This window comes from Drosophila miranda, chromosome XR, assembly GCF_003369915.1.
Source record: "Drosophila miranda strain MSH22 chromosome XR, D.miranda_PacBio2.1, whole genome shotgun sequence".
In the NCBI taxonomy this organism is placed as follows: domain Eukaryota; kingdom Metazoa; phylum Arthropoda; class Insecta; order Diptera; family Drosophilidae; genus Drosophila; species Drosophila miranda.
In genome coordinates, this window is record NC_046674.1 from 10,746,076 (window position 1) to 10,772,363 (window position 26,288).

A 26,288-nucleotide genomic window follows, 5' to 3' on the forward strand; every position below is an offset into this window, starting at 1 on the left:
CTAAAAATAGTGAGACAGAAATTGTAAAATAAATATTTAAACAAATTATATATACAAATACATATATATATAAATATATATATATATATATATATATATATATATATACATACTATATCTATAAAACAACAACAGCTAGAAGAAGCAGCAGAAGAAATTCAATGATTTATTATATATTATAAAATATATATATATATATATTATTCATAAAGTACATTGGTCAAAAGCGAAACAGATAAGAAGAAAAAAACAAGCGAAAAAAACGTATCATTAAAAACAAAAAACAAAAAATTAAAGCAAAAAATACAACAAAAAACATTTTCAAAACAACAAAAATTACAACAAAATTTGTTTTTATTTCGGTTAATTTCGGTTACAATAATTGGCAAAAATCATAACCCCCCCCCCACCCAACCCAACCCAGTCCAACCAGCCCCAAGAGAACTGGAAGAACTTTGGTTGGTTTTTGAAAGATTCCCCCGGCCCCCGGCACCCTTCTCACTTTATTCCCCTACCACAGAAAGCAATATAAAGAAAGCGAATGCGATCGGAAGAGAGAAAGACACGAAGAGAGATTTCCAAGAACTCAAGAACATAACCGTAGGTTTCGAAACCAAAATGTAAAATACTACAAACCACAAAACGTACTACCAAATCTTTATTTTATCCCTGTTTTTGTGCTGCAGTACCTAAAACAAAGAAAAACCTACAAAAGGAGGAAGCTAAGTGAGAAGCAGAGAAGAGATCAATGATAATAGAGGGAGAGAGACAGAGAGAGAAGGAAATAAACCAAAAATACACACCTTTTTCCATAATTATTGCTACCAAACCATATGAGGAGGATTGGATTAGGTTTTTTTTTTTGTATACAGATACAGATACAGTGCGTTTCCGCAGAAGAGAAGATAATGCCAAACGATTTGATTATATCCGATAATTGAGCTTACCCATTCTCTGATCCCTAACTGATCCGATAGCCGATAATCGATACTCACATATGTAGATGTCTACTCTTATTCGATGATTAGACGAGTCAATGGGGAGATGATAACGATAACTGACTTGACTTTGATATCTGGCATTCAATTGGTGTCCTTATTCAATGATAGCTTACTCAATTACAGTCTCGAAACGCACTGTACAAGTACATCATTTGTAGATCGTTTATATTTTGGGTAATTTTTGTAATGCAACCAGAAAACCAAAAAACAAAAACGAACAAAAAAAAACGAGAAAAACCGAAGATCTATCAGATAGAAAAAGTGCCTAGAGAACCAGTAGAAGTTTAGATGAATATAAAAAACAAAGAAACAAAAACATCCATGTGGTATATTTGATCAGTTCTCATAGTTATGGATAAAACGCCAGGGCCAAGTGTATACGATTTATTTCATATATATATTGTATATGTAGATTGTATAATGATCGAGCCGACTCGAATCGAATCGAATCAAATGGGAGTTCATTTCGTTAAGTGCACTTTAGATTCCAAGGAAATTGTTTGGTGTGTTCAATTTGTGTTTAGTCCTTTTAGTTATGGGAAATTTTTTAGTCCAAACATTAGGTCGATTACGGCCCCATAAATCTAATTATTATACAGTATACAAATACCTACAGATATATACATATACATACACATATACATATACATACGATACTATATACATACATACATATATAGTTATTAATTATACATTAATTAACTCCAATTGTATATTGATAAAGTCGAGAGAGAGGGAGAGAGAGAGAGAGAGAGAGAGAGAGAGAGCCGAGAATCGATCGATCCTTTTATCCAAGTTCAATCTCTAGGGGTGCTAGACTGAGTTATACATAGGTACATATGCATACATACTCGTATATATGTTTATATGTACATACATATATATATGTAGGTATTGTAAGAAATAAATCGCCTAATCGAGAATTCTTAAACGTAAACGTAAACGTAATTCAATTACCTTGCAAAGTATCAAATACACTAACTAATATAGGTAATAGGTTACCTCTATTAACTATATTGTATATCCAGTACTTACCACGACCCAACCCAACCCAACCCAAAACGACCCGACCCCTTGATACTCGATTGAATACTCGATATACATACATATATATATACATATATATATATATATATATTTATATAGATTTTAAGCGAGGCGAAGTATTACTCCCTCCCCCTAAGTAAAAGAAAAAACAAGTAAGCCCATATGAAACTATCGCCTAAATGGGACTCTAACCAAATGATCCATCAATCAGGAAGACAATCTGATCACTCTGATTGATGGCATCTCATCTCCCATTGAAAGGAGTAGAGAATAGTATCCCCCCCCCCCTAGTGTTAAGGAGAAGGCCCGAAACAAAATCGAGAAATGAATTCCGACTGCAACGTTGTATTTTTGCTGCACAAGAAATGAGAATAAGGAAATGACATGAGAACAGAGAGAGAATAGCCGCGAGAAACTAAACTAAAAGACAAAAATAACTAAAGTTCGTTACACTATAAGACGCATTCGCGCTGTTTGAAAAACTTCCCCCCGCAAATATCAAAGAACTCCCAAAAAGTAAAACATGGCACACGTTTGTTAATTCAAAAATAATGGTATGAGACATTTGTAAAGGAACTGAGGCAGTGGAACGAGTGTGAGTGTTGATTGAAATAAAAAGTGAAGCGAAAAAGCGAAAGAAAGAGAAACAAAAAGGTTTGGTTTTCATTTGAATTTTTCAAATTGGGCGGGCAACTAAGTTAACCAGCAGCTGGCGCATGCTAGAGCGAGACAACCATATGTGCGTTGATTCAGCGCCATAGCAGTGAGCTATTTTCTCGATGCGTTTAGTGCTGGCCAAATGCTTGTGGTTTTTTGAGAACCAACGAAATCCATTCAAATGGCCATAGACCTGAAGTTGGACCATAGATGATGGCGATTTAAGTGATTTCTCTAAAGCTCTAATTGTCATCTGTAATTCACCGTTTAAGATACTTTTAATACTTTTCGGTATTTTTTGAGGTCAAAATTGAGCCGACGGTGTATGGTATATCGGTAGATAATGGAATATTTTATCAATTTCATCTATTAAATATAATTTTCAAAGGTAATTTAATTTCTCTTAAATCCATTTAGGTCATTCACTTTCAAACAATTTATATTTGGCGCGCACCACTCGCATCCAGTCGATAGTATCGATGGCTCTCTCTGAATCGGTTTATTCCGGTTATAAGCAACAAGTTTTCAATTACCAGCAACATTGACGTGAGAACATTGTGACTGTTTTTTTGTTGAACTTTTTTTGTTTAAACCGTGTTCTAGTCAGAATACAATAATTGGGAGTACTTAAAAGTAGTTAATCTTGTAGAAAATATATTCATCAATGGGATAAAACTATGTGGGCAGGGCTGAGGGTTTTAGTTAGGTAGCATTATTCCACGGAATATAAAAATAGAGGAATATGTATAATAGGACTTGAATTCACTCAGTATTTACGGTATATTTTTAAAATGAGACGGTTTATTTTGGTATATTTCTGAGGGTCGGAAAATTGCAATAATTAACGAAAACAAGGCACAGATTCGTATTTTTATTAACCGTTTTGTTTATATCCGACATTATGCCGGAATTTGTGTACCGAGCCCTGTCCATCGTTTCAAACCAAAACAAACAACATTCTCGCCGCACGTGGTCAACCTCCAGATCACCTGATGCCACTATCCTTTGCGGAGGGGTTGCCTGAGTCGAGCTAAAAAGCTTTGCATCGGAGACAGAGGAAAGGATTATGCTTGAAGACGAATCGGAGGCGCCCTCCAATAGCGATTGGGATATAAAACCTCAAAAAAACCTTTACGATAGCCAACTTGGTATTCCGTCCAGCAGATAAAGCCGTGGACCCACTGCATTCGGTGCAATAAAGTGCGGACGGACATGCCCAAAAGTGCGCGAAAGATCCACAAAAGAAAGAAAAGAAATTCTTCATCTACAATCCTATCACAGGATGGTGCAACTACCTGGTGCTGGACAGTCGCTAGTACATTCGCAGCTGCCCTAAAAACGGCACTTGGCGCATCTGCTGTGAAGCGTAAGTCGATAAAAGTCCGCGATCTGATGGCTGTATTAGTGCTTTTAAGTGGAATTAATTGGAAAAAGGGTGAGTGGAACTTATATTTATGATATTTATTATGTCTTGCACATAGTTACACATTTGCACAAGGCGTTCTCCGACCGACCGAGCCGCTGGCTGTTCCCATTTTATTGCATTGCGCAGCAGCAGCCGCAGCACCTTTCTCCCTATGGGCGGCGGGGCGGTACAGGGTACCCTCATTTGGTGCGTTCTGCCGCGATCTGGTGGCTCTACTTGGGCATGTGAATCTCAAATATTCTGATGAATCGCAACTTTATATTGGCAGAATGGCATTGCAGACAACAGCCACATCATCGTCATTGTCAGTGTTGGGATTGTCGGGCGGGCGGGCAATCGTCATCGTCATCATCATCATCATCATCATCGTTTCGTTGTGGTGGCTAGAACTGGCAGCTCGTTCAGGTTGGCTTTGTCATGGCCATAACAGAGTGTTCTGGCAGCTACTGTAAGCTCGTTTGTCTCCTTGTCACCGCTGTCCGTTGGACAATAACACTTTGTTTTCAATTTGTGCTGCCGGACGGCAACGCAACAGCCTGCAACCCGTACTCGAAACCGCCACCGCCATCGCCATGTGTCCATGTCCCGGCAGCAGCCATGTCCCAGCTCTCTTTGGGGGCAGCATTGCTTGGCGCACATGTGGGCTGCAATTAAATGTTCATTAAATGCGACAACAACGACGGGCCAGAGATTGTTTCTCAACAATTAATGCGGTCGGGACAAGGATCGAATCGCGCCACACTGATGATGACATCCAGCGGTGTTTTTGCTGTCGCTCTTTTCTGTTCCTTTGCTTTGCTTTGCTTTGCTTTGCTTTTGATTCGTTCCAGCATGCATTCAATTCATTCTCCGGGACGGGACAGAGAGAATGTGCTGTGTAATTTACGGCCATCGTTTGAGGTGGTCCCCGCGCTCCGTCTGCTTATTTACGATCCTCGAAATTTTGACATTTATTTCTATGCGTTTTTGTTATTCCAACTTCTCTTCTGGCTAAAACTGTAACACGCCGTAGATCTTGGACCATTTATGGGCCACCTCTTGAGCTGTGTGTGCTGGCCCGCCGTTTGATCTGGCCTCACTGCCTGCGTCTTTTGTGTGGTGTGTGGCGTGTCGTCTGGTGTCTGGTTCTCTCTCAGTTTCCCTAATGGTTGTTTAATAAATTCTCCCCTTTCTCTGTGGCTGCGGCTGTGGCTACCATTTGCCGTATGCTAATGTGTGCACAAGTGTTTATTTGTTATTTAACACCCGCTGACCGATGACCGAAGATCGAAGGCCCTCATCCACAGTGACCACCGTGGTTGACACTTGAGAGAGAGCGAGAGAGAAAGGGAGGAGTATATGGGGTCCCGTCCCCCTATCTATTTGAACTGCTTGTTGCATTCTACAGGTAGGGTTCGGTGTTGGGTTACCTTATCATCTCGACCAGGGGATTGCCGTCTCCCGTTTGCTCTCTGCTTCACCCTCTCCCTCTCTGTCTCTGATATTTGATCCCTCGCTGCGGAACTGATGAGCCAACAAAACTCAATCCGTTATATCTCTAAAGTTGGCGAAATTTTTCGTGTGCTTTTGGGTCCGTGTCGTTGAACCCAATTTGGAAACGGATGGAAACGGAAATTGATAGCCGTGTTGGAGCAATTGTGAAGCTTTAACAATGTTCTTTAATCTAACTTGGGGGTATTTTACATAAGGATCGACGATCTACCTGACAAAGGTCTTGTCCGGATAACCAAAGAAGCCGATGCTCTTGAGTTCCATCAGCAGCTCGTGATCGTTGCCAATGGCCTTGAATATGGCTTTCTCGAGCTCATCGTACTGAAAGTGTGGCTGAAAGGGCATATCGTTTAGGGCCTGGAAGAGAGTATTGCCACGCTCGTTGCCTACCACGAGGGTGCGTCCACAGTTGGAGAATCTAAAAGGAGAGGAGGGAGCGATTCAGGGGAGCAATCCAATGGATAAATCTAAGGTTCTACCCACTGTGCTACTGTATTGAAGGATGAATCCATTTCATGCTTGGCCATGGGCTGCAGGATGTTGCGTCTGATGTCCCAGACATCGGCTGTCTCGCGGTTCACCGACACAATGATCGTGGAGTGTGTGGGACTCCAGCTGGCCCAGTGAACGGGAGTCATCTCATCCATCAGCTCCAGCAGGGGACGAGTGATGCCGTCAATCCACACGCGAACGTACCTGGAAAAAGGATTGCAGTAAGAATATATTCATTAAAGAGAGTTCAAGAGAGAACAAAGGCTAACCAATCGCTGCCACAGGTGAGGAAGAGCTTGGGCGACCAGGGAGAGAACTCCATGACGCTCACACCGCCATCGTGGCACTTGAGGACCTCCAGATACTGATGCTGATAGTTGATGGAGCACTTGTGGATGCACCCCTCGTCAGTGAGCACGTAGTAGATGTCCTTCTGCACCGGATGGGTCGTGAGGCTGAGTCCCTGCGGATGTCGGTTCGATTCGCATGTCATCAGCGGCGATATGGGCACTATGAGGCCCTCTGGATGGCCCTCGACGCGTTCGAGAGTCATCTGATTGAAGCCCAGCAGAAAGGGACTCTTGATGATGCGGAATCGAGTGACGGACCCGTCCTGCGACAGGCTCAGAAAGGGATCGATATCAAAGTCCGAGCTGTCGCCCTCCTCCACCTGCTTGATCCACCGTATGGCCACCACGGGCGCACAGCCCGGCGAGGTGCTACGCTGCGATGTGGCAATGGGTGAGTGCGCGTGGCTGCTCACGTCCCGCACCTCGACTCTGCCGTCGTAGAGGCCGATGGCAATCAGCGAGGGCAGAAACGGCGAGAAACAGATGGCCGTCACTGGTATCGGGTAGTAATAGGCGCGCTCTGGCTCCCCCGGATTCTTGATGCTCCAGACGAAGACACTCCCAGACTCGGGAACCTGCTGCGAGGAGAACGAATAGAGGCCGTAGGCAACGGCCAGAATGTCGCCGTTGCTGCGGCAGAAACTAATGTCGCTGACGGCCTTCCGCTCATCCCGACTGGGCACGGGCATCAGGCGGAACAGCAGCTTCATCGAGTACACGTATTTGACTTCCGGCGCGGAGCGATCGATCTTCGCGAAGTTGCGGAAACGCTTCATGCCCCCCTCGTTCGTGTTGCTGGAGAGGGTGCGCCCCATGAACATGACGGCATTCCTGAACTCCGGGCTGCCCAACAGCTTCTCCAATTCGGACTTCGCCTTGCCGCGCTCTGCCCTGTCGTCCTCTTCGTCGACGATCTCGGTCTGCGCCTCGGCGTCGACTTGAAGGCTGTCCACACTGTGCATCGTCGAGAGCTTGCGGTGCAGGTTGTGCACCGTGTCGTACATCTCAAAGTTGGACACATAGGAGCTAACCGTCGCCTGGGTCACCAGAATGGTGTTCACCGCCCGCGAGGTGGTCAGCAAAATGTCCGTCTGGGCCTGGCTCTCGGATCGGCGACGTACCTTGCCCTTGCCCGCCGTCAAATATTCGTACACGCGATTGTCCTTCTCCACTTCGTCGCCCTCGGCTGTGCCCTTGGCAGCGGTGGTGCTGCTCTGCGAGTGGAGCTCAAAGAAATCCGATTTGCGGAGAGTTACCTTCACGAAGGACTTGTTGAAGGGCTGTGGCTTATACTCCTTATCGCTTTTGTCGCGGATGGCGGGCACGTCGAAATTAATGGTCTCGTAGGTGATCTATCGGATCGGGAATACAGTTTTTAAGAAGGCGACTCCCTGGAAGATATGTGTCCCGCAAACAAACCCCATTCATTAGATCGTCGATGGACTGCTTGTTGCCCCAATTTCCCGTACGCATGCTGGAGCGTGTGCGAGAGCGCGAAGCCCCCCTGGAGTGCAGTGTCAACAGATTCGCCATTTGATGGAGAAACGTCAGGTTGAAGCGTAAAAATTGATCGGCATATAAGCTGGTCGGTATGAGCTTTGGTGTCATGTCCACCTCCTCGCCATTGACCTCTTCGACCACCTGAAAAGGTAAGAGATCTCTGCAGATCAATCCCAACCCCAATATCAAGTTCTTAGGCGGAAGCAAAACCCACCCTGATTTGAGAACGATACTGAAGATGGGACGCTATCTCCTGATTGTAATAATGCACATGATCGGGTTTCTTCTTTTTATGTGCCTTGAGGGTGTCCGCGGACGTGCTAGGGGCCACGTGAACGGACTTTTTATTCTTGTGATCGCCCAGTGCTGGCCACTGTGGATCATATTTAGCATGAAATATAATTGCAAAAAAGGTTCCACCACTTACCGTAGTTCTTTCGGTTTCACGTGTAGAACTTGGCAGCGAAGTCGCGACTGTACTCCGATCTGAATAAATGCTCATTATGGCGGAGCGTTTTCGTTGAAATTATTTGGTAAAAGATATAAATTATTATTCTAAACTGAAAAATGGATTTGAAGGGGGACTTTTGTGAGTTGAATGATTTGGGGAGTGCCTACTTTTGGTGAAAATTACAGGAAACGTACGGCATCCTGGGATAACATTCTAATCAATCTCCCAAGTTAATGGGGAATATTCTCATAATTCTTAATTAAATCTGTTTAGCTTTTCCGCATTCAGGAGCAGCACGTGCCATAATGGCTCTCTCTCTCTCTCTCCCTCTCTCTCTCTGGGACTTTCCCTGCGCTTGCTCGTTAGATAAAAGTGAGATAAAGTTAACACTTAAAGCCACCACCCACCACCCACAACGCACCACCCACAGCCCATCACCACCCCAAAAAAGGCGAAGGACGCCGGGGCTGACTGGCTCCCTGACTGTGAAGGTTGCAAGTGCGAATCCCAGTAACAGTTGAACCCGCGTTCCGTGCACACCTTCTCCTTCGTGTCGGCGTCGGCGTCCGTGTATCCGTATGCGTGGATTCGCTTGCTTTGGTTTTTCCTTTCGTTTTCCCTGAGTGTTGTGCCGTGTGTGTGTGCCTGATGCTTGATAGTTAAGATACGTGTAGTGCGACTAATTGATTTCCATCTGGCTGCCAGACATGAGATAAATTGCAACACAGAGAGCAACAGAGAGCAAATAAAATCCTAATTATGTCCAGCACCCAACAGCAACAGCAGCAACAGCCTCCACTGCTCGTGGAGCCTCCATCAATGGAGTCAATGGAGTGCCAAAGTGAAAACCGAGTACCAGAAAACTCAATTAGGAATGTTGCAAAAGCCCAGACACTGACAACAGCAATGGCAGCGGCCACAACGGCCACAAGCGAGGCACTGCCCAAACCGCAAACGCCTTCAGTCTTGGCCAAGCTGCAGCCCCAGTACCAGCCGCTTCCCCACCAGCAAAAACAACAGCAGCAACAGCAACTGCAGACGCAGTACGTCATAAATTCAGTGGCAATGCACGCCAAGGCGACCACGGCGGGCGTCATCACTGGCGGCACGCTACACCGGGTGAAAAGTGCGCAGGTACGTTGCAAAGGAGTTGGAGGGAGCAGGACACAGTGAAGTGAAGTGGAGTGGAGTGAACGTGACGTTAATTGGAAGGTTAACCCAAGCCAACAGGAATGGATATGAACAGAGATACGAGTGGTGTACAACTGCGTATGTGGCTAAGGGATACGAGATGCAATACAGGGCTTTGCCAGGGTCCAGAACCCCCATGTGAAGCGAGGAACGTATTGAGAAAGTTCTGTACCTATAAAGAGTTATTCCTTCTTGGATATGGGAGGATTATCTATAAAACAGCACCACTATTTACACCTTTTATAGGTCCTTTATAGAATTGATCTTGGTTTCCTTAACCCTTTACCAATGGATCTTCTATTGCTTGAAGGACGAAAGAAAGTTACACGCTCTGTACTTCCTTCAGACATTCGCCAGCCTTGCCCCCGTATCCCCCATATCTGATCTGATCTATCCCCTCATCATTCGTAATCCCTTCTCCTAATCTTTCGTGTCATTTGAAGGCAAAGTCATGAGGCAACCCTCTACCAAGCGAATGCGTACACAGTAACAGGGCTATAGATACACAATACAGATACAAAGCACAGATACAGATACATACAGATTATGGGACACGCAGGGTGGTGCGTAACGTAAAATTGTAAACTGTTTTTACCGGCTAACCAGCGAAGCAGAGTCCAAAGCAAAAGTCACCGACCAGGAGCAGGCCGGCTGTCGGGGTCCAGGTGGAAGGCAGCTGAAGCTCAATGGCTGGATGCTGGACAGAGAGCCGCATGCGTGCAGAGAGAACACAATAGAGAGAGAGAGAGAGAATGCCATGTTATGTAAACACCTATCGAGTCGAGTGGGAGCTGGAGCCGGAGCTGGAGAGGATTGGGTGGGATACGTGGACACGGCATGGTCGTGACGAAACAAAAGTCAGAGTAGATCCGACTGCTGGCTACGTCTGCTGACTGCCTGATGACTATGGAGAGCGAAAGGGAGTCCCAGCGTAGTGGTGGCTGTGTCGATGTCTGGCACTGGCTTCTGTTCGGAGTCACGTCATACGTCAGATGCTCCGTGATGTGAAACAAATTTGCATTGCGGATTGGGGGTGTGGAAACGGTGCTCCTTCTGCACAAGAGACTCTGAAGGATGCTGATGATGCTGCTGCTGCTGCTGCTGCCAGTGATGTGGAGTCCCAACTATCATCTGAAGTTGATGAAGTGGATGCCGCACTTCAGACCTGAGACTGTATACATTATTGGCCCCATCGAGTGCTTGAAGAAACTTTCCTTTTGACTTTTTGCTGTCGTTGCTGTCGTTCCTGTCGGCCTTTCCTGCCTTAGCTCTTCAGATATCTTTAGATATATGTATTCCACATCCCTCGGATGTCAGCATCTTTTTACAGGAGGGTGGCTTCCTTCTGTTTATGTTTGCTTTCGATTTTTATTTTTTATCCCCCGATTCGATTCGATTTTTCAATGCCAATGTGAACTCTTCTCTTTTTGCCGCAGTCCCAGTGGCAGTCCCCGTCCCCGTCACAGCCTTGCACTTGCCCGCAATTGAACCTCACTTGGGGTTGTTCTGGCATTCCCCCCACCCGAGGCCCAAACCCTAAGCTCAGTCCCAAAGAGAGCAAAGTTTATGCCACCTCAAAGTCGGTTTTTTTTTGTTTGTCAGCACTTTTGCTGAATTTATCCGAGAGAGAGCTACAAGCACTCTCTCTTCGAGTGTTCGGTGGGGTTTCTTCCATCTCGTGCTGTTTGTTTTGCTGTGCAACATCATCTCGAGGGGTTAATCAACCTTTCCACCTACCACCCCGTTCGCTCTCCAGCGGCTGTAAGAGCTATAAAAGATGTGCGCAATTTAAGTTTGTTGTCGTCCCAAGGAACAAAAGGACGAAGGACTCTATTTATGAGCACAACTTTGCGTGGGCTCTGCTCTGGAGGTGCACTTTGTGTGGCTGTTCGTGGGGGATTTATGGGATAAACTTTGAGCTAAAGAACTTGACCATAACTATGCGGAAAACTTGCCTCTTCAAGGAAGTTAATTTCGATGTAAGGAAGTGGAGATAAAAGTAACGGCACGATGATGTGTTCTATGGTTATTCTGAAAAGGAAACCTTCTTTGGCTACCTTTTAAGATAAACATCTCTAATACCTAGATGTCCTTATGTATCTTTTGATGCCGTGAGAGATGTCTATCTTTCTATTCAAAACATTCCCCCATGTATGCCTATTCCCCCTAGCAATTTTCACCCAATTTGTGTCGTACAATTGCCATTTCTGTTGTATGTACATTTTATTGTTACATCTATTTCTTGTGGATTGGATTTTCCGTTTGATTTATGAATTTATTCAATGGCAAAACGGAGCCAAAGCCAAAAAATGCTTTCAGCCTCAGCGGAGCGGTCATTGAGCTGCAGAGACCACTTCAGACCACAGACGTCAGACATCAGACATCAGACTTTCGAGACTTGAGACTTCAGATGGGAATTGAAATGCAGCGTGTAAGCAGATTTTCAGCGTGCACTGCGAACGGTCAGCCAGCCATGTGTCCGCAAAACAGTTGGCAGTGGCAGTGGCGGTGGCAGTTTCACAGTTAATGGAAGCGTCGCACTCCGTCTCTGTGGATCGGTGGCTCAGTGGCTCTCTGGCGCCAACATATTTTGCTGTCGCATTCAAATTATGAGCTCTGGCTTTGGCTCTGACATTGGCTATGGAAATTATGCATAAATCGTGGACAGCAGTTAAAAAGCAAACCAAAAAACCCAGCCAGAGAATGCCCCATAATGAAGTGGGAAATGCAGTCGAAGCTTTGGATACCCTTAAAGATCCATCACAGGGATTTAATGTGGATTAAATTTTGTTTATTTATGAAGAACTAAACTGCAGTGGAACTCATGAGTATTTCCCACTTAAGGCTTGATTTTTGAGACAGAGTGGCTCTGTAAGTTAGCCGATTTTAATGGTTTTTTTGGTATGGAAATCACTGTATCGATTCTATCATAGAAAATATACTCTATTTATACTCTAAGCTACGTATTGCTCAAATATCTTTCGGTCTGTATACTCGCCCGTCATGCAGCAGCGCCCCTCGGCCGTCCTGTCTCTCATTAAAGTCATAGTATCCGCTTTTAGGGTATCGCAAACTAAGAAAGAAAGTGGAAAGCCGGGAAAACATAGAGACAGAGGCAAAGCCAGAGTGCGGGAAAAGTGAAGAATTTATGTGTACGTGTTGGAAATTCCTTAATTTGTACAGAGACAGACGGACAGACGAGACTGCCAAAGAGGAGAAGAATTATTTACCTGGCGGCTTTTCTTCTTCTCATCCATTCGCTGGCTAAACAAATTTTCATGTCACGTGACGGCAGCTGAAATATCTTCAAGATACAACCGAAAATACAACACACAAACATGACACAAAAGTATCTCTCTCTCTCTCTCTTTTGTGGTCGATTCAAGAACTTCTGCATTTACGAATGCCAACATGCAACAACTTGTCGAAGCGTACAACATTTGATTATATAATTTATATAATTGTGTGCGTGTTTTTGTTTTGTTTTGTTTTTCGGGGTCTGTACTGCAACTGTACACGGAAAACGTTTAATATGCGATTGAGGGAATAGTCGCACAGCCCACAAAATTTCCCTGGGAAAACTCTGGCGTCAGAGATCGTTTAACCCAGCTGCCATAAATATTTTTCCGTCTCCTAGTCGCCCAGTCCCTGTTTTTTGTACCCCATGCTAATCAGCGCTGTCAACCGTTGAGATACACACTGAAAAGATACAGTCGTCGGGAGATACTTCTGCAACTTTTTTGGGATGCACATGGCGATTCTGTATCTGTATCTGAAAAATATGTCACGCACTCCGCATCGCGCGCTCGCGCAGCGCTCTTTTTTCTCTCTGTCTGAAATTAATTTATGCAGTTTGGGGGCAAAGATTTTCCAGTGCAGATTAAAGCGTTGCGGCATTTAATAAATTGCTCTTAAATTATAGAAAAAACGGAGCCGGCTGAGATTTATGGCATAGTGTAGATCTGTGCATCCGCGAGGTGGGAAAGATACTCTTCGTATTCCGAAGATACGCAGCCGTAATGCGCCGTAATTTTGTTGAACACCGATAAGACCAGACCCCATTGTGTATGGCACCCCAAATGGTGATCATCATCATTTTTTCATTAGCTTTGATCGCATTCGAATGAATCTTAATGTGAATCTGAATTTGAGGGGATATCTATGGGATCGTTTGGATCACTTTCCTACACTTTTTGTTGTTGTTGTTTCTTTGGGAAGCTATAGCCAAAATTCTGCCTCTACTCCTCTCAAACGGTGACCCATTAATCCAAATATGTCAGCTCTCATCGTTAATGATCGCATTGAAGATCGTTTTTGTTTGGTTGTACCGATCGGACCCCTGTCATTGGGGTCGCCCACGTTTTGGCCCGCGTTTCGTGTTTTCAGCTTTTATATCTACATTTATTTCGGTCTACGCTTTGACCTTATAAATCAGATGCACATACAACAGATACAGATACAGATTCAGATACATTCACATATGAAGAACACACCAAATTTGTAAGATCCATAAATTTTTCAAAAATCTAAACATAAATTTTTGATTTACGCAACATTTCAGTGGAATAGAAGGTGGACTTTTGTTGATTTATCTCGACTAATTTCCACAGCCATCAAGTAATTTGGAACTGGCGACAAATTGGTATTGGCAGCCATATAGCCATATAGCAGGACAGACAAAACTGTAAAGAAAATCCCAGAGAAAAAGCTCTGGTGATAATCGTGTGAAATGTGAAAAAGAGAAACATTTTTATTTTTTATGGGCCAATTATAATTTTTTGGTGAAGTGTGCTGTAAATTTGAAAGGAAATTAAGGGGCTATATGGCCGGGGATTGTAACTCAATTTCGATTTTAATGGATGTATAAAACCGACTCTAAAAGTGTGTCACAAATTGATTTGAACACTGGAACAAATTCGTGTGTATGTTTTGCAGCAGAAGAGGGGATCAGATCAGATCAAAGAATTCACAGTAAAAATATATATCATCTTTTATGGGTTACCCCGAAAAGAACTTGTTAATCGCATAAGTTGTGCAATTCCATGTTAAGCTTTCGTCCCAAGAACAATTCCTTGGGCACACAAGACATCTGCTCGTATCTCTTGTGGAATTCCTAAGAAAGATATCTACAAATTTGCATAGCTTTTCGTCGGTTGTGTCTGTTGGGAAGATCTTACAGATATTTGCACAAGTGTGGCTGGCATCCCATTCCATTCCATCCCATCCCAGAGAGTACGTTCCATTTCTCGAGCAATGCACTGGACACTGGGACATTTACGGATTTATGGAACCGTCTCGGCAACAGTAGAGAGTTCCATAGAAAAACGTGTGTGTGGCGTATGAGTATCTAATGCTATTGATATAACCCGAAGCGAATCTAATCTTATCGTCCTCCCTTAGATATTTGCAAAATAAAATGTCAACATGTTGAGCACACGTGATAAGATAATGGTACCCCCGTAAGTACGTGCATAGTACTCCACGTCTATCCTTTTGTTTTTGACCAATTGTTTTTCTATGCAAATGGAAATATTCGCACTACACACATAAATGCTGCAATCGTCTATATATAGGATGGACTTACTGGACTGGCAGTGTGCCCTTCTCTCACGTAAAATGCGGCTATAAATAGACGTTTATTTGTTTACCAAAATTCACCAGATAATGCAGAAATGCCCAAATCTAGTGGCTCCAAAAATAAACACAACAACAGAGGAGATCCATCATGGTTGAGGTTTGCTGATGGATTGTTTGATGATAGCATGTGATGATGATGGCCCCCGATGATTGATTTATTTACATGCCGCCACTGCCACCACTGATGATGATGACGCTGGTGATTCTGCCTGCACCTCTACTCTATTATCACGTCTGTGTGCGTTTAGTTTTTCCACACTGTTCTTTCTCTAATTTGCTTACGAAATCTACACTGCCTAGCGGTTCCAGGGTGTCTATAAACTGGGAATGATAAGGCCAACAATGTCAGAACATTCATTCTGCCATTCTGCTGGCTTCCTCGTTAGTCATTCCCTTTATGTATTTCCGCTCCTGTAATTGACGTCAATGCCATGACATTGTTGTACTTGTACTCCCGGTGCCCCAAAATCGATTTCCAAATCAAATTCAGGGTGTATGTATTTTGAAATATGTTAAGTCAAGTATTGGAGCAGTGTTTCGTTTTGGAGGGTAGGAATATTACCAATGCAAAGCATTGTCATAGGTCGTTGATCGTTGATCGGCGATCAAATTGTGTTGCAATGCACATGATATTTTATTGGGCTCAGACAAGGGATATCTGAAGGAAAACAACGGCAGTTTATAGCTGGAGACCTGTGGAAATCGTAAACGATCTTTATACTCTTCAATAATCTTTATACATGGGGAAGTACGTGTTTTTGGCTGTACTTTTTCAATGTTATATAATCTTTTATAAACAATATGTATGCGTGTAGAATTTTTGCGCAATAATCTTGGATTTTTCACGAATTTGATGCAGTATAATATTAAAGCTCGTTTCCTACCATATTTACTCTTCGAGGATCAATAAAATCAACACAAAATCCATCCTTTCTTTTAATATATTTGAACTTTTCAAATGGAAATATTTGGGATTCCTGATGGCATGGTGTCATAGACTTTCCTTTAATATTTGCCTCATATTTATATCACTCCAATACTCTCAGCTCTGGTACTCTCTTTGGTAACCCCCTTTGGCACACTTTGCTGACTCATAGATCAAATATTCCATTCGTTAAAGTCTTCAGACCAAAGTCAATGCTCTGCTCTCGCCTCCCCGTTTACGATTTGGATGATTTTTCGACTGATGACATGAAGAAATTTCCTGTTTTCCTGTTTGGGTTGCGTTTAAGAGGCAGGCCAGCAATCAGCGCCTGGCTTCCATAAAAACGAAGCGGCACAAATGTGCCACAAATGCAGCGCTAGAGGCGATCTATCCATCTATGTATGTAGAGTCTTGGAGTTTGTGTTATTCTTGAGCAGGCAAAGAAGTATCTTTCTGGCATGGCATTCCAGGAAATACTTGACTCGAAAGGAATCCGCTGTAAACACTTCTGCCACAGCAACAGCAACAACAACAGCAACAACAGGCCATAAAGATTTGTTTTATCTGTTTATTTTTGCAAAGTGAATCGGGAATTAGGTTAAAATTTAGTGCCGTCTCAGCGGAAAGTACAAAAGAAGAGAGGAGAGGAGAGGAGAGAAGGATGGGCATTGAGGCAGCATAAGGTTGCAATGTGTCTGTCGTTCATTCATGCACTCGGCAGTGGAAAAGGGCGCTGTGCTCTGGTCATCAATGAACCTCTCTTAGAGACACAAAAGACGACACAGATTCGATTACAACTGGAGGTCGGTTCTTGTGGTAATTGCTGGAAACGCAGCGGAGCACTGCAGGAGGTCGGTCTCTGCTCCAGAATCCGAATATTCTGCGGCTACTGTTACGCGGCGACGCCAGTGCAGACATCGACATCGTCATCGAAGTGGCGGAGTGGCGGAGTGGCAGAAGATACGTCTTCATTATATCAGAGCGATACTCTGATGCTCGTATCGTGTGTCGTCGTTTAACATTTTTACTCGCAATCGAAAGTTGTTTTTCGTGTTTCTCTCTCCCAACGAATTGGAATTCTTGGGAAAGTGTTGCAAGCTCTGTGGCTGTAAACATAAGTTTGTTTTTTTTCGGCTTGTTTGGGGCAAGCACTTCATGTGACAGCCCCAGCAAGACAATGCACAGAAACGAAAGAGAGAGATACATTCAATCCGAAGCGGGAGATACATTCAGCATCCAATACCAGAGGCAGATACATCCACAGAGATACATCCAAGCCCAAACCCAACGCCTCTTCGGTTCTTTCTCTTCTTTTACATCATTTTTGGCGCGTAATTGCAATCAATGCCGCTTTGTATCTCACGGATGTCAGTGACAGTGACAGTTCCAACAGATGCCAAGCAATTATTGCGGTCCTCTCTTTCGAGTTTGTGGCTTCGAGTCTCAGGATTCAGGATGCAAAATACAAGCTCTCCACTGAATGGAGGTTCTAATTGCCAGACGATGGACGGTGCGGGGGGACTCATTCAAGGTGCGAGAGTGGGATTGATTTGGTGGCAGAGATACTTCCGGGAATGGGTACCTTTGGCTGCAGTTACTTTCAAAGATATTCAATGAGCCAAAAGACATTTCCCCCTGTGCTTTTCTGGAGGATTCTTGAGTAGGGTCTCTGGCCATCACGAACGGATGAATGCTGCTTCCCATAGCTCATTCCTGCAAGCATTCAAGCATTTTTGCCACTTCAAAAAACAGCTAAAGTCAGCTAAAGCTGAAGTCAGCTATTGAAATACAATTCTTTCGGACTCTGGCTCTTGAGATGCACATGCACCCCCGCAACAGCAGCAGCCACCAAGAGGAAGAGGAGGAGGAGTAGGAGTAGGAGGAGAAGTAGGAGTAGGAGCAGGAGATGGCCATAACTTATGCTTCCTACCATATACGATATGTGGTCCGGACTGCAGCCTTTTGTTTTCGCATTTTGTATCTCAATTTTCAATGTGGCTGTAATGAATGGTTGCACGATCTTGTTCTGCCTCTGCATGTGGGTGCACTGCGGACTGTGGCTGGGAAACTGCTGCGGATAGATGGGGGATCTCATGAATTATGCAAACACTGGCAAAAAACCAGCACAGAGAGGAGCCCCAGAGGAACCCCCGAACGAACACTGATCTCTCTGACAGCCAAAGCAAAACAAACAAATTGTTTGTTATTATCGCTGGGTGGCGCAGAATCGCGACAGGAATCCGGATTTGGCGTCGGATTTGGAGTTGGATTCGGATTCGAATCCGCCCTGCCTCCTGCCTCTTGCCGCCTGCCTGAATCATAGATTAAGATGCCGCCGGGAAAAAAAGTAGAAGGCGGCAAATTGTCAAACGCGCCGCCAGCTGCCAAACGATTTACTTAGGTCTGTCTCTGTCCCTCCAGGCATCATTCTCCCTACACCCCCACCCCCCCATCGGTTGTCCCTAGTGTTTCTTTTTCGCTCCATCTTGTTATATTTATTTTGCATTTTGTATTTCCTATGGTCGGTTCTGTATTCATGCTTTATTTTTAGGCCTCGGCAGCCATAAGGCCATAATGTGTGAAATTGCCGACAGCCTCTGCGGCGGAAGATCTCGGGGCGGAAGATCTCTGCTGCTGGATGGTGAGGCACCAAGTGAGAGATCTATGATTTTGCGATGATAAATGGAGCGCTCCGCGCAGAGCGTTGTCTTTTTTGAAGTTTGACAGCACAAAAAATATGTGAGGAAACCCAGAGAAGGAGCCACCAGAAGTTGGGAATACCCTGGGATACAAAAGCTGCTTTCTGGATCGGACAAACCTTGGAAGGACTTACTTGGAAATTGGCCAGCCGAATGCCGGAAGCAGTAGCAATGAATCCTCCATTTAAGGTCCTTATTTTGTAGTCTTTATTATGTGGTAGACGATCCGCTCTACTTTTGGAAGGCCACGAGTTTCGATCCTGGATTTCGCATTACGGAGCCACAGGAGATGGTCGATTGCGTCGCCCCACAAGATCGACCGCTCGGCTGCGTGCTCTTAGTGCTGTCTCAAGCTAAGAGCATCCTGATTCTGATGTTCCTTGCCTTCTTGGAAAGTCGTCTACACTGTGGCCCTTGAACTGGGGATTCACCAAGCAGCTGCTGGGTCCTTCGTTCCGAGAGAAGAGGAGCAAATCCAAACATATTTGATTCCCTGACTCCGTAAATGGGGCATCCAGTGGTGCATCCCTGGGCAAACCAAAGGCTGCTGTAACTGAAGAACCAAATGGTGCTTTAACCGATGCATCCCTCGACGAACCATATGATGAAACCCATGATGTATTTCGTTGTTCCAGCACTGCGACACGGCAACCAGTGGTGTATCCTCCGATAAGTCCCTTGATGGATGCTCAACGCACCTCAGTCATGCTCAACCCAAAGATGGGCCCAAGGTGGAATCAGACTCTGTTTCCTTCCATGAGTACATCATACCCTCAAACCCCATTGTTAGGGTATGCAAGGCGATGAAGTCGTTTGGTGCTTAAGTGTTTCTTTTGAACCAAATGAACATTAATATTATGGGATAATTAGCCCACTGAATGGCCGTCGTGTTGTAGTTGTTGTAGGGGGAGTGCCTTGAAAAAAACCACAAAACGGAAGAGGTTAAAGAACTCTCTGTCTCCATAGGAATATTAGATCACTAACTGAATATTTGATGGATACAAGTTTTGGTATACACTTTGCCTATCGCATGCCTTTCTCCAACGTTCCAACCTCTGCACTGCCCTGCCCCGACTGACCTCTGGTCCAACCCCGAAAGCAACGCGGACTAACGCAAAGCAGAGCCAAAAAAAGTTGTAAAAATTTGGAGTTTCATTAAGATGCACATCTTAATTGTGCCCGCAGCTGATGCCACACCATCGGATGCCACACGACGCCATCCCATCCGATCTGATGTTGAAGAAGACGATCCTGTTTTCCAATTTCCACCAAAAGTGGGCTCGGCTCAATCGTCTGAATCTCTCTCTGTCTCTCTGTCGGTCTGTCTGTCTATTGTTTTATGGCTGCCACGAGGAGTGGCTGTGTCCCCTGATAATTGATGAATTTATTACCCAACATGGAGTACAGTACTCCTACTCGCTGCCTGCCCCACGTTGTTCCCTGTTGCCTGTTGCCCAATCACTTTTACTGATTGGAAACTGCTGCTTCTGCCTCTCTCTTTCGCTCTCTCCATCCAACGTCTTATCACGTGCCCCAGAGTGTGCCGTCTGCCTGATGAAGTGCCGTCAGCCGTTTGTCGCGTAGGGTTCTTCATCTAATTGTGTTTTTGTGCAACTAATCTTGCCCCCTGCCTAATGGGTGGCTTAACATTTGGAATGAAAGACCGAAATTCTCGGAATCCATTCCGTAGTCCGTTTGTTCGCGTGTAAAGTGCACTTTTCGGGCGGAGAGCACTCCGCTCTGCTCCAATTTCTGCTCCATTTCTGCCCCAATCTAGCCGCTCCGCTCTTATTGCTCTTTGTTTCCGCTGCGCTTCTGCTCGACACTTGATTGTTTGTGATTTCTCCACCGATTTCTGATTTCGGGGGCATCCACACACTCCACTCCACTCCATTCCATTCCATTGTTTTCCAAATGCGGCACGTTCTGGCCATTTACGGCGGCACGCATGGCCAACAGCAACAGAAGCCAAGAAAGCTGATTGGCCCCAGAGAGCAGTTGTTGATTGGGAAGCTATTGGCACTATTGGTGCTACAGTTTCATAGCAGCGACCTATCCCAAGATGTTCTCGAAGATATCACGATATTAAAGACTTTTTTCGATAGCAGTTCTGGTAGAACAGGCAGGGAATGTCCCCCTTGAGTATCCCTAATGGTTTAGCCATGATTCACGGATGTGAGCCACTCCAGCTGTCGTAGTGGACACATCTGTCCACCAAAACTGAAGGGCCTGCCATCCCAAATAGAGATACAACCAAATTCCACCCCCAAAACGCCGTAGATACTCTCCCTCCCTCGAGGGACCCTTTGGCGGTGGCGGTGGCGGGGTCGGGGGTTAGTGCAATAAAATATACAATACCTCCATTTGTTGTAGATTCCCTTGTTGGCCATAGAAATTTCCCAATTAACACACGACAAATATTTGGCCAGAGATGTTTTTCTCGATGGAATATTCTTTTGCTGATTGCGAGATCTTTTTTGTTTTTTTTTTGGTTTTTTGTTTTTTGGATGAACCGACAGGTGCCATAATTCCCATAAAATACCATTTTCCAGGGCCCCGTGGCAACACACACACGAGAGAAAAACAAAATAATTTAGATAAAACATATGACGCCTACAATATTTTTGCGTAAGAGAAACGATAGCAAATACGAGCATATACAATATGTAATACATGGCACGTGAATGGATATATGTATGCACAATATATGGGGGTGCGGTGCGTGTTTTCGTGGTCTGATTTGCATATATTATTTATTCAACTTCTAAATTGCAAATGGAAACATGTTACGAGGTGTTGTGAATGCTCTTTTGGCTTTGGCTATGGCTTTGGGTACCGAAAGGTAAGCTGATGCTCTGACATCTTTTCATTTGCATATTTATGATGACCAAAAAGGAAAATGAAACATGCCCCAAAAAGTGTAACAAAGAATGCCAGTAGGTGGGTTGGGAGCTTTAGGAGAGACACAGAGAGAAAGAGGGGGGGAGTCAACGAAATTAAAGATGCCAAAGGCAACATTTTTGTGGCTCTAACGAGGCAATTAGATGTGTGTGTCCGTGGCCTTCTGCTGGTCATTGTTTGCCTTGCATCTGTATGTGTACATATTTTTCTAACCCTAAGAGAACCCCAACGGAGAAATGTCCAAAAATTGCCGACTAATTCCCTGGAATGCGGGTGGGTTCTCTCGTTCTCTCTCCCCCCCCCTTCCCAACTCGAATCTCCTCTCCCTGGATTCTGGATTCGGTAAACCGGTTTCTGCCGGTTTCTGCGTGACAGCAACAACAGAGCCAAAATGAGCTCGAAATTGTCATTGTCCTCGAAGGATAATGACTGACGAAGGACTGTAATGACTGTAAAACAGGATAATGCACATGCAGCACAGCTGTACAGAGAGGAGGGCGGCGGAACACCTCTATGAAGAGTGATTTCCATGCAAATTTAATGGCATGGCATGGGATGGAATGAACTTTTCCCCAATATGAAATACGAGAAGAACCAAACCGAACCGAAGCCCACGCAAATGGAGAGGAAAACCTCATTTGTTGAAAACTTTTTTACGACCCCCAGCATTTGAGATAAGAACACAAATCGATCGAGAAAGCCAAGCCAAGCCAAGCCAAGCCGCTGGAAATGGTAATCCCCGTCCTAAAGTGTTTTGTCTGCCATAAGAAAATCAAATCAAATCGAATCAAATTAAATTAAATCAATTCCCCAACGAAAGTGACAATAAAACTCAACGAGTTTTCTGTCTGTCTTTCCTTTTTAACTGGCGGTCTCCGTCTGTCTCGGGGCACTACAATTTTCATGTTGTTGCCTTGGACTGTCTCTCCCTGTCGCTGTCTTTCTGTTCATTTCCATTTCCATCTCCATCTCCGTTTCAGGCTCTTGACGTGACTGATGTGGGCGTGGCACTTGTGTGGCATGCAAATCATGTCAAATGTCACATTCAACTTCCACAAAAAACTGCAGCTTGCAGCTGCAACATCGGAGGCAAGTCGATGCGAGTCGAGGCTCTTCGTTCTGTTTCTCGTTTATCGCGTTTCGTATTGCATGAGGAGATGGGCATGTAAATGGGGATGGGGTTACCCCATAAGAACTTCCTTTTTATGGAACGAAACGGGTTACCCCTGACCTTCAGCCCACTCGACTTGTTAAGGAGGTGTTTCTGTTTTCTGTTCTCCTTTTTTCTTCTTTTTTTTGGGCAGAACTTCACGCCTCTCATTGTACAAACAAAACTGTGTTGTGTTTGGACAGCTGCTGCTGTTGCATAAAGCTACTGTATTCTGTATTTTGTAGGCGATGGGGCACGGCACTCTCTTGGTCACGGGTGTGAGGTAACGTGAGCTTAGAGCAGGGGTCCGTCCCATCATCATCATCTTCTGGCTAATTGAGCTTTCTGTAGGGTAAACACATTCCCGATAATGGATAGTGTCTGCATTTGATATGTTCCTCGAGCCATAGAATTTGAAGTTGTATCGAATGATGGGACGGGGCGGTGGGGGGCTGTCTCCAATAGCCGAATGTTTGTCACATTCAAATAGAAATTGGAACAAGAATATCATCGTCTGACGAGAGGGCAGGGAAACATAATACCCCATAGAAATGTTTATGATATGTGGCTATTCGAGAGGTTGCCATTGGATATCTTTCAAGGGATGCACTTAAATGTTAAAATATGGGGATATTAATAGATAAACAGTTCTCTCAAGAGATCTGTTTTGTCGAACCAGTACTCCTTTTCATTCAAATATCGAGAAAAGAAACTATTAAAACGATTAATTATCACAAAAACATTTTCGCATCTTCATACATTCCTATAAAAATTTTGAATAAAATAAGCATTATCCGTTCGATGGAGATGAAAACGATACATTTTCTTTGATAAATACTTAAAAACTGTTAACAAAGTGAGATATCTTAGATCATGCCTCGAAAAATTCGAATATTTAGACTTAAAGTCTGATACTACCTATAAAAATCCACTTCTCTATTACGAACTTTCGTACAACGACTCTATTTTCAGAACGCTGCAATTTCGTCCAATTTATAGTACGTTTTGCTTTCCTCATGACGAATTTTCTTATAGCGAATGTATCTTTACTACGTTTGATTGTGGTTTCCTAGAAAAAAAATGAGTTTGGGGAAGATTTCCCCAATTTCAATATTATTATTTCAATAATAATAGCTAGATGTCGAAGCGTATGAAAGGAACGCAAAAGAGTTCTTTGTAGCATTGGGAAACTTTGGGAGTTTGAGGCAAGTGTAGGATAATTGTATAAATATATAATATAAAACAAATTTATTCGCTTGCAAAAGCATCCTTAAAGTTTTTTTTTGAGATGGAAAAGTGCAAAAATCAAATGAAAATTTCTTATTACGAAATCTGTATTACGAATATTCCGTGTAACGAATTTTTGTTTGGCCCCCTAGAGATTCGCTGTATGGAAGTTCGACTGAGGGGTATCAATTACGCGATATCTATCGATTCGTACTCTTCTCTAGATAAACCAGGAGCTCGGTTTTCCTTCAAATAATCTATAATCCAAGTGCTTTTTATTCAAATATACGAATAGAGTATGCAAATAAAAGCAAGCAAGCGAACGAAACGAAACGAACCGAACGAATTGGTCTATAAGAACGAGTACCGTAAGAGACACACGAAGCGATACGAACCGACACGACGCGTGGCCGAGCAAAAGCCGAAGTGCAATCAGCTGATGGCGGATCAGCCCCGCTGTATGACTGTGGCTCTGCCACACAGAACGGCATAGTCTGCGGAGTCGCCTGCTGCGGTGCGGAACACACATTCGAGAGCGAAGCGCAAGATACGACTTCGAGTGCGAGTACGAGTACGAGATACAAGATACGAATCGTGACAAACAGAAAAAACTATAAGAGAAATAAGCAGCAATTTTTGCTACGTCTGTGGTTTGGCAGCGGCTTTTGTTTTTTGAATTTCGGAGCTTGGTTTTTGTTTTTTTTTTGGGTGCCCCGCGGCTAAACTTGAAATCACAAAAAGCTGATTCGGCATTAAAGAAAGATACAAGATACAAGATACCCATGCAGATGCAGATTTTGTGAGCACTGCAGATAAACCCATTCAATACCATACCAAGTGAAGTGTGCGAATACGCGGTGAACCCCACAGCGAGATACATTATTTATATTGTCCTGGATTAAATATATATAAGTCTATCTCGATGTTGTGCCAACTCTAAGCTCTGACAAAACCCCCAAAAGATACTCGAGCTGCCATTGAAATCCGCTGCCAAAATGTTGGACAAACAGAGCTCCATCTCGATGTCCGGCTCCTGCTGCAGCTCGAATGCAACGAACGCGGACCTGGACTACGATGTGCCCGTCTCGCGGCGCATCCACATCAAATCGGTTAGTATCTGCAGATATGCACTCACCGATCCATAAACTATACCGCTTTAGCGCGGAGATTAAGACGTTGAGGAGGCCTGGCCTCCTCCAGGATCATCTCATCAGCCATGCCACTATCTGCATGCCCCATCTGCCAGACTGCCAGACAGCCAGGCTGCCAGCCTGCCAGTCTGCCAGACGTCGCCACTTCTTCAACTGTTGCGGTTGGTGGCACTGTTGTGACAGAGCCGCCGCTTGGCCACAGTTTGAGCCTGAAATTGTAACGGATCTCGCTCTTTCTATCTTTGGCAGCTGCCAAGAAGAGTTTCCGCAATTTTCCATTCGTTATCACCTCCGTCAGAGTCGACACCGTTTGATGTTCTACTTTACGGCTTCCCAGGTGCGATATCGCAATGTCGTGATAACTCCTCCTCCTCGCACAGGTGATGCCTGCTAAATCTTTTAGTGCTTAGAACGTCTCAAGTTCTACTGTCGAAAAACAACGCATGAGCTCATCGCGATAAAGAATCTACTACGCTCTGCTCTACCCTACTCTCTTGTGGTTCCCCAAAAAGATATACATACATATACTATGTATTCAAGTGAAAGACGAAGGAGCCCCCGATTAGATTGGGTATCAAGTGGGCTTTCGATTAGTTTTATTAGAAAGAATGTTGGAGCTTTGACTGATAGCGATCGCAGAGAAAGGTATTTCGTTTATAATTTCTCACCTAAAGTGGGATCTCATTAGAGCAACTTCAGCGTCTCCTTTGCCTCTATTCAACAATGGCCGACACTCGGCCATAATCATTACGGATCACTTGTGAGTTCATTTAAAGTCCACTTTAAAAATTCCAATTGATTAAAGTATGGAATGCATTCCAAGTCGCATTCCAACTCGTTTTTCTGCTGCACGACGGGTATGGGCTGTGAAGGAAATATGATTTAATGGCCGGGCGGCACTCAATCGATCTGCGATCGGCGATCTCCGATCTGCGACGAATGTTGATCAATAGATTTATGCTGCCATATATTTTCATCAGTGCCCCCAAAAG

At 44.2% G+C, this 26,288-nt stretch overlaps 2 protein-coding genes across 3 annotated transcripts in view; one reads left to right on the top strand and one right to left on the bottom strand.

The window, feature by feature from the left end:
• Positions 1–5,766: 5,766 nt before the first annotated feature.
• Positions 5,767–8,581, bottom strand: LOC108152589 (WD repeat-containing protein 78). The gene is made up of 6 exons (XM_017282038.2): positions 8,392–8,581; positions 8,179–8,337; positions 7,884–8,105; positions 6,384–7,816; positions 6,106–6,318; positions 5,767–6,040 (listed from the first exon to the last, which is right to left on the bottom strand). The coding sequence occupies exons 1-6, from the start codon at positions 8,464–8,466 to the stop codon at positions 5,830–5,832; spliced, it is 2,313 nt and encodes a 770-aa protein (XP_017137527.1). The 5' UTR covers positions 8,467–8,581; the 3' UTR covers positions 5,767–5,829.
• A 380-nt stretch (positions 8,582–8,961) lies between these two features.
• The window catches only part of LOC108152588 (breast cancer anti-estrogen resistance protein 1), a 39,197-nt gene continuing 21,870 nt past the window's right edge, over positions 8,962–26,288 (top strand). Inside the window, exon 1 of one of the 2 annotated variants that reach the window (XM_017282035.2) lies at positions 8,962–9,549. In XM_017282035.2, coding sequence (XP_017137524.1) covers positions 9,175–9,549 — 375 coding nt within the window. In that variant the 5' untranslated portion in view covers positions 8,962–9,174. Of the gene's footprint in view, positions 9,550–24,618; positions 25,255–26,288 lie in introns of those variants that run through there. The other variant, XM_017282036.2, reaches the window with a different exon arrangement.